The following is a 9,134-nucleotide window of genomic DNA, read 5'->3' as shown; positions in this document are numbered from 1 at the left end:
AGGGGGAACCCTGGCAGACACTGCAGTCCCTCACCTCATTCTCAGCCAGTCGGAGCTCTGGCTAGGGAGGAGAGGGCCAGTCCAGCCCTGCTCCCAGGGCTGAAAAGCATGCTGGGATACTCTGATTTAACTTAAACCAGGAATGGGTCTGGGACAGAAGCTTCATAAACCATATTGACCCAAATCAGTCAACCAGGTTTATTTAAAACCGGTTTCGGCCATTTTGAAACTGGTTTATGCGCACTCAGTTTATGTTCTAGTACAGGTTTAAACCAGTTTCTGATCACTTAAGCCAGTTTATGTGTAACTTCTGTTTCTAATCCAAGGGTTTTTGGATCAAAATCAGGTACAGAGCCTGGGTTAACTGTTCAGTGAAGGACACACCCTGACTTTGAAAATTTCTTCAATTAGTCCAACTTATTTAGTGTCCCTGTAAAATATAGTTCATAATTTCATACTGTATCTCTAAGGCAGGCAGGGGTTTCAAACATATGGCTTATGAGATTGTGTGCTAGTGGAGGTGGAGTGGGGAGGGCAGGGATGAGTGACGGCTACCTGACTGCTCATCCTGCTGCTGGTAGTGGATCTGGATCTGACTTGTGGGGAGCCCCATAGTTTAGACTTGGCTCAGGGGGCCAAACCGATTTGACACTGGTTGATTGTACTTTATGTATAATCTATCCTCTATTGTACAGAAGGAACACTAGAGAGTTTTAAGACCCCCCACTACAACTGCTTGTAGGGAAGGAACTGAATTAAGCAACAGACTGCAAAGAGATCCTGTGTCTGTGAGTTTTGGACTGTGTTTATTCCAAAGAAGCAAGTTCCTACTTCTCCTGAGTATGTGCCCTAATGGAGACAGTATAAAAAACTAAAAGCCAAGAGACAATAGTTAAAGCTGCAGAATAAATTGCAGTTATCAAAATACAGTAAGCATGGAATATAGTATATACACATTTTTCCTTAGCAAAACTTTCTTTGTCTCAAGGAATTAACATACAGGCAATTAAAGAATTTGAGAGAGAGACAATGAAAAATTGAATCAGTTTCTAGAATTGCAGCTTATGTGGATTAAGGGGAACAAGGTAGGTATATCCAATGTTTAGATTTTAGTAAAAAAAATAAAAAATGTGTGGTGCAAAGGGAGAACAATTGGTACTGAAGAACAGAAAATTGATACACATCATGGAGTAAAAAAAGTTACAAATAGAAATAATAGGATAAAATTAAGAGGAGAAATTTAGGGAGAATTATCAGGAAACTGCCCCAAAGGGATACATTTCTTAGGAAAATAAATGGAAATACTGGTTTCTGAAGTCATCTTTAGATTGCAAAGCAGTGACAGGTATAGATCCCCTTCTACTTGGTCTTTTTTCATTCATGAAGAATTTAAATTTACAGTTTTTATATTGTCATATGGTTCAAAAATGCAAAATGAATTAGCAAGCTGATGCTGTTTTATTTTCATAGTAAGAGTTAGGACTAGCATTAATACTTTTAGCATATTACTTCATAGTCTATCAGTGGTAATTTGGCATGCGAATTTGCTGCAAGTCACTTAACCTCTCTGTGCATTTAAAGATGATGGGGGAGATGATATAAAGCACCAGGTGAAAAGGTGCTTATCAACAGGAGAACAAAGCAGGTCTGCAACCTGAGCAGGAGCAGCCCACAAAGCAGTGGCAGTAATGGAGTGGTGCTTTTTTTTTTGGCCCCCTGCCCCATCTTCCCCAGTCACCTTCTCTTAGTTATGGTACTGAATAGGAGGTAGCACTGAAAATATCAAAGGCAAGTGAACACTACATGTGACATTCTTCTCCAAAGTAGAAAACTAAGGTGGTATTTATGTATATACATGGATTAAAGAAGGAATATCTCTCATCTTAAACAGAAAGTATTTGCTATTACTGTAATATAAATGAGCTTATTTAAGTATCTAGCACGTTCTGGAAATGAATATTTGATAGAAAATTGCTCATGTTTAGGAAAGCTTATAGCCTAGACAAATCTGGGTGTATTCAGTAGGATTTTAGTAACTTATTCTTTTGTGATTAACTTGATTTTACACTTTGAGATTATACTATGAACATTGCTCAAACATGGTATTGAGTTATACAATCTGCAACACTATTACAGCACATGTAGACTGATGTTAAATTCTGGGGTTTAGCTCCATAATCCAACATGCCATTTCTATTGCAGGACAGAATCCTTCAAATTAAGGAACAGATTTACAGAAAAGTTAGGCACTTGCTTGGCATTGGGTTTTACCATACAGACTTTAAGAGCAAAGAGGCAAATATATAATTTTGTGAACCTGTATGTTTTAAAACATTTGACTTCCAGTTCTTTCAGGCTCTCCTGATTTTTCATAGAAATTAAATAAACATAAAATAAAAATACAACTTTTCAAGCATATCATCACTCCTGCAATTCTACAGTACAATCATATTTGACTTCTTTTTAGCAGCAGATATGATGGCAGCAAGTCAAACTTTACTTGGTATTTTTTTCTTTGAATTTTTGTTAAATATGGTGGGGACTACCAATAATACTAGCATCATATTAATACGTGATCTAAGTTCAAAGTAAGGTCCTAATCATGCAAATATCTACATACAAGTGACTTTATGAATATGGTCTAAAACTGGCTTATTTCAGTTGTTCTCAGTCTAAAACTAGTACATGCTGGTTTAAAATAATGAGATGCTCTGATCTGAAAGCAGAACAAGTACTCTTTCAAGTGATAGACTATTTTACTGCAGCTCTGCTCCGTGAGGTCTTTTGATCAGTGGAATAAACCTTCTGTTCACCCAAGAACCTAAAACACCAAATGAGATGGGAACAGCCACTTCATTCAGGAGTCACAGATCTTACTAATCTTTTGATATCATCGGGAATGAATGCTGACAGAGAGAGTAGATATCACAGTGCAGCACTCATACTGACATTTTAGTTTGAAAAGTTTGAACATTTCTGGACATTTATTGATTCATATCTGTGTGTGTGCACATTAATGTACATATTGCACTGGAAAAATTCTGGGATTTATTAAAATCAACTATTAATAGCCACTACATTTTTTAAATCAACAACTGTTTCTTCTCTTTCACAAATACAAATTAAACAGGAGAGCAAAGTTTTTAATCTAATCTTAGTTTTGGTGGTTCTAGAAAATAGAACCTACTCCGTGTGTTTAGCTGTCTGTTCTTGCTCTTGTTTATTTTGAGAGAGCAAGAAGAGAGGCAACATCAGCTACCACGATGTGTAAAAACCATTGGGTAGACTAATCTGTACAAAATTGGCCAGAAAACATCATTCAGGTAAGAAGATCATTAGGTTTATATAAGAGTCAAGTTGGACTTTACTGTGAATCTGGAGTAGGGACTGAGTGTAGTGCAGGGAAAGTTAACTTAAAATGCACAAACTCTGAAAACATGTGTCCCTAAGTCTAATCTTGAAATCCTGTTAAAGGCTGCTTTCTTCAGTGACAAGTAGCCCTTCCTGACCATCACTGTTCTCTTTGTTCTTCATTGCCCCAGAACTGTTCTCTGTGAAGTTTTCATTCTTTTATTTTCCTCAGCTCAGAGAGGAACTGGAGCTGCCTGCTGCTACAAGAGGTAGCCAGGATCCAGCCTAGGAGCTTGAAAGGGAGAATATTTCATTTTAAGAGGCTTCTTCCTGCTATTAATGGTCACAGGACTCCACATCCCTAGAATGAGCGAGTGTTTAAAATGGTGCATTGTCTAGGTTAAACTAGGCCTACCAGACTGGGAGGGGAGGGAGCTGGGGCTCTTTTCAGCTTCGTGAATGGAGGGAAGAAGCAGCTACCTCCTACTCCAGGAGATTCTATGCTGCCTTTGCTGACTGGCATAGGAGAAGGTAGTTACCCGTCTTCTGGCACCTGGGTTGTATGCTGTTTAATTGCAGCATTCTTCCTGACCATTCCTGTTGCTTTGAGGAGAGTCAAGGGGGCTGCTACCCTTCTTGGGAAGCAGAATTAACAATAATGTTTGAGCTATAGAGGCCTCTTTATGCTCTTCCTGGACCCCATGCTTGCCCTGTTTAGGTGTAATGGGGTAGCAGGTTTATTCTTTCTGCCATGACAATTTCTCAGAGCCTGACAATGTTTCTCGCATGCACTCCCTTCTGGTGCTTGCTCCTGAGCATCAGTTATATCCTTGCTTCTCAATAATGCAAGTGTAGTCACGGCTGTTGTCTTCATGTCAGGAGGGGAAGTTGAGGGATGTTTTCTTCTTTCTTGTTGAAAACCTCTTGCCTCAAGTCTTGTACATTTTGAAGGAAGTTTAATCCCCATATTACTGTATATAGATTGCTGTCACCAATACCTCCTAAACTTCTTACAGTAGAAATGAAGAATTGGGAAGTCCAGGCTACAGAAAATTAGCTGTATTAAAGTTATCAAGCATCCTATATTAAATCCCCCCACCAAAAAAAAGGCTGTTTTAGGATGATAGGAAAGCCCCCAAACTGAGTATTGTTTGATGACTAGATGCATCCTTGAATGTAATAAGGATGTGGTGAACTTCCTGGGAGGACAGGGAACAGTGTCAGCCTTAAGTGGTTAAGAACTAACTGTAAATACCCTCTAACCAGTACATCTTCAATCAAGGTGTAGTTTGAGTGACTTGGAAAATGACAAGGAAGTAAAAAAAAATGTGGAAAAATCATTTGGAATGGTAATGCACTTATATGAAAAAGAAAGGAAGTAATATCTAGCTGTGCGTATCCATATGTTAGCATGTGATTGGAGTTCCAAGAACAATATATAAAGATACGTGTTTTCAAGAGACCGTTTGATTTGTGTACTCTGGCCTGTATCTCCTCTCTCAGTTATACTGACCAGTCAGCTGAGAGTGAATAATGACCATCTGGTTTCTATTCACTGGCAAACCTTTAGCAACAGTAAAGCAGTACCTGGAAGTTGCAACATCTTACTCATTGCCCATTCAGCAAACAAGCAGGATGTTTTCCATTTTTGAATTGCTTGAATTTGGGGCAAAAAGTTGTAAATCCAAAATATTAACTTGGTTAAAGGATGAACAGGTTTTTGGGGGCTGGTAAATCTCAATTTCACAAGTTTGGTTTTAATTAGATTAAAACTTGTTAGTTTGTGGATCTTCATGTAGTAGAAGACAAAGATGTGCCATTATCCTTAAAAATAGTTCCCTGCAATGCAATTTGTTTCTGTCCTTATGCAACAGGGTACCTGAAGTTGCTTAATTGGTTGCATTTTGTTCCACAAATTAAAACCATAGAAAAAAGCGAGGTAGGAGAGTATCCTCATGCTGTGTGAAAAGTGGTATATTTACAGTGAAAATTCTTTAAGTGGCATGGGTAGCCTCAGTCTATCATTATATAAACCACAATATTTTTTTCTTTTCATTCATTCAAGGAAAAATCCTCACACATCATTGGATAACATTTACAGGAATAAAATGTGATTGTTGACTTCTGAGAGTCTTGAGTCATATAGCAATATAGATTTGTAGGGGGCCCAATTACCATGACTAGATGTGGCCAAGAAGACAAAGTTTAGCAGTGAGTAATTAGGTAGGTATAAATAGTAGAATAGTTTCTTTTAATTCAGGACTCAGAGTTTACTTTGCAGTATTCTAGTAGGCTCATTCCAACTGGCTATGGAAAAGAATGATTAGTCATCCTTTTCCAAAAAATGCTTTAATGTTACATTATTCTTGTTAGGCTGCTCTGTTGCACTGAAATGTTATACTTCGGAGTAGACAAGCGATTAGTCTGGAACTTCTAGTTTCTATTCAGTATGTTTATATACTGTCTGCTAGCTTTTGTTAAACTTTTGCAGAGTAGTTGCGTTTTGGACTGGAGGGAATACCAGTAGATCCTGCTGTCTTTAAAATTGCTGTCAATGTAGTCCTTTTATTTGGTTAAACTGCCCACATTGCTTAGTGTGCATGTAGTTCAGGAGTCCAACAGTACTGACAGAGTTGAAAAGATTTGAGATAACAGCTATATGGCTATTTGAAAAAAGGACTTGTAACAGAAAGAGCATTAGTCTTTTTTATATGAATTTGGTCATTCCTACTTTAAAAAATCTAACAAAGTAAAGGAAATAAAGAAATGTAAATTAATGTAACAGTTTAAATGTAATATAACAGTGCATGCATAGCTTTATGTTTCAGGGATGTATTTGGTAACTGTGTTGGTCTGAGACAAAAAGAAATGCAAAACTCTAGAACTCTTGGTTTAGAGTTGATACCTTTTATTAGACCAACGAAGAAAGTGCAAAAAAAAAAAATCTTTTTCTGCAAGCTTTCAGGCACACGTGCCCTTTCTCAGGCTCAGGGAAAGTTAAAGATGGTAAAAAGTCCCCAGAGGTAGAAAATAAACTTCATTTTTGCACAGAGGAAGCTGAAGGTGGAAGTCTGTTCCTCTGGGTCCATGAGAGTGTCTTTGTGAGTTGCTCTTTGACATGCAGATAAGGCAGGATTCCTTCCCAGATGGCAGACAGGCAGGGAGGTGTAGAAATCTTTCTTGTTGTTCAGAAATGAAGTTTAAATCCAAAATCAGCAAAAATTTGGCCTGCCCCTGCCCACCCTGAGCGCAGCCCAGACTCAGACCCCTGCCTAGAAGAGCCTAGCACCACTCCTGGACCCAAGTCCAAAGTGGACAGTCTGCCCTCGCCCCGTGCCCTCCATGCCTCCCCCAGGGTGCACACAGTGGTGGGATCTATCCCGCCCCATGCCTCCTGGATAAGCTGCCCACAGCTTCATCCTGCACCCTTCCCTGCCCCTGCCCCTGCCCCAGCCCCAAGCCCACTCCCTCCCTCACCATTGGGGCCTTGATCTGCCCCTCCTATCCCTTTCCTCTCCCACGCCCCTTCTCCCCCACAGACTTACAGGCTGGATCCTGCTCTCCATGCTGCCAGGCTGCACTCTTGGCTGCATGTATGCTGCAGCTGTGTGCATGCATGTGGCATTTATCAGCAACATTATCAGCCACATCAGCCAAAAAAAGCTGATTGCCAATAATGTCAATAGTGCCAATACGATATGGACCAATGTATCGATGCACCTCTGCTTGTAGTTATTTCATCAGAGAAGATTTAAGACGTTGGGTATACCATGATCCTTAAAATACTTCTCAGCTATATGAATCTTGGTTAATCTCATCCCAGTTCTATTGGCAAGTCTGTCCTTGTGAGTCCATGTTGATTTTGTTCTTGGAGACTTTGGACTATTCTTACCCTACTGAAAGTAGAGGGAATCCCGCTATGACTTGTCATGGAGTCAGGATTTCACCCTCCGTTGTTATAACACCGATTTGAAGGGACTAAAAACTTCTTGAAAAGGCAAGATGTATGCAGCTAATTTTCTCAGTAGAGATAAACTTATCCTTCTCTAAGAAAGTCTGTACTATAGTCTGTTGCCCAACAAAGACAAGACACAATGCATGTCTTATTAGTTTATTACAAAATACAAGACTTCAAGTTGAAATTCATTGAGTAGCGGTGGTCAAGAGGAACACACTAACCAGTCTATTTATTTTAATATATAATATATATATATATGATATATATATAAAGCCAATGGAAATATCCTATTCTAAAAAAAGGACTAAATAAAGCTACAAATAAGGTCTTCTATCTTTTTTAGAAGAGTTCCTGAGTGTCTAGCTCAAAATATATATAATTAAAACAAAACATCAGACACAGTATTTCCTTACTTAGAAATATTTTAAACTGAAAATCTTCTCATCTCACAGAGGCAGTTGTGATACTATCCATATTTTACAATGTGTCAAGTACTTAACTCATCATCGCACAAAATAATGATGTATAGTCTTGTTTTTAAACAGCTTCATCTCAGACTAAAACCTTCACGGAACAAAGATGTTGATTCTTCTGGCTTTCATTATTGTGTTTCACATAACCTCAGCAGCGCTACTGTTCATCTCGACCATTGATAATGTAAGTTTCATTACTGGCCTAGAAATTCCAGTTTAGAACCACTGGTTTGTCCTTGTTTTGTTTATCAGCTGGGTTTACTTCATTGTATTTTCTAGAATACAGAACTTGATGGATCTTCCAAGCTTAAGATCTAGGTTCAATTGTAACACAGCATTTATATTTTGATTATATAATGTATGAAGAAAAACATTTTTACTGTCTTGAAGGGTCTTTGCTGAACTTAAAAACTATAGTCAGATTAGAAACAGCCATCAGCTGCTCCTCAAACCAACCTAAACAATAGCGAGTTCAACCTAAACAATATCCTTCTCCCCACAAGTTATGCTCTTTAATCATAGCCCTCTTTTCAAAAGCCTGTGTAGACCACCTCTTCCTAAGTGCAGATAAAAACATTGACTGTTCGTTTCTTCCCAGTGCTTCTTCTTCATTGCCTTTAATTCATATACTTCTATCTTAGGGTTTATGTTTAAACTCTTAGAAGCAATTGACAGTATTAGGATTTAGGTGCACTTTATTTAATTTAGGGGGAAATTGTAGGCTGCTTACACTCACTCATAAGACATAAAACTTCCTTAAACCTCATATTCATTCTTTGCTGTTGCTTGGAAAAGTTAGTTTTCTTATTACCAAGTTAGCCTATGAGGTGTCAGGCTGCCTAACCTTCTGTCTTTCAGCTGTCACTTAAAAGGATTTTTCTGCTTTGCTTCTGTACATGCTTCTTTCTTTATCTAATCTTTCCCTTTCTGAAGTACCCACAGCTTTTTACTTAGCAAAGTATTAGATATTCAGATCTTTTCTTTCAATCATGCAGTTGATTATTCACATTTATAGTAACACAAGAAATATTTACACTTTAGAAGTGGGTGATCACCTCCTAAGCCACATCCAGATGTGCAGGCTTGTGCAGTTTGTGGCACTGCAAAACTCTTTGTGGCACCCTAAACCACACACCTGGAATGGTAAAATGTGCCCTGCACTGCAAATTTTACTACCAGAAAATCCTGGTAGCAAAAGAAAATGGCGTGGAACAATGTGGCGTGGTGTACACAAGAGGAATTTGTGTCAGTAGACACGGAGGCTTGGTCCTCCTAGGAAACACTCTGCTGCTGGCTAAAATGTCTCTACTCCTTTAGTTGTCTCCTGGCTTTTCTGGGAGCTAGGAGGAGCA

General features: G+C 38.6%; 1 protein-coding gene across 2 annotated transcripts in view; it reads left to right on the top strand.

The window, feature by feature from the left end:
* EMP2 (epithelial membrane protein 2) overlaps window positions 1–9,134 on the top strand; it is a 40,842-nt gene that overhangs the window by 16,828 nt on the left and 14,880 nt on the right. Inside the window, exons 1-2 of one of the 2 annotated variants that reach the window (XM_006015498.3) lie at window positions 5,423–5,574; window positions 7,855–7,966. In XM_006015498.3, the coding sequence (XP_006015560.1) occupies window positions 7,889–7,966 (78 nt within the window). In that variant the 5' untranslated portion in view covers window positions 5,423–5,574; window positions 7,855–7,888. Of the gene's footprint in view, window positions 1–5,422; window positions 5,575–7,854; window positions 7,967–9,134 lie in introns of those variants that run through there. The other variant, XM_025203236.1, reaches the window with a different exon arrangement.

The sequence above is a fragment of the Alligator sinensis genome, unplaced genomic scaffold, assembly GCF_000455745.1.
Source record: "Alligator sinensis unplaced genomic scaffold, ASM45574v1 scaffold73_1, whole genome shotgun sequence".
Lineage (NCBI taxonomy): Eukaryota > Metazoa > Chordata > Crocodylia > Alligatoridae > Alligator > Alligator sinensis.
This window is presented reverse-complemented; position numbering and strand designations above follow the sequence as displayed.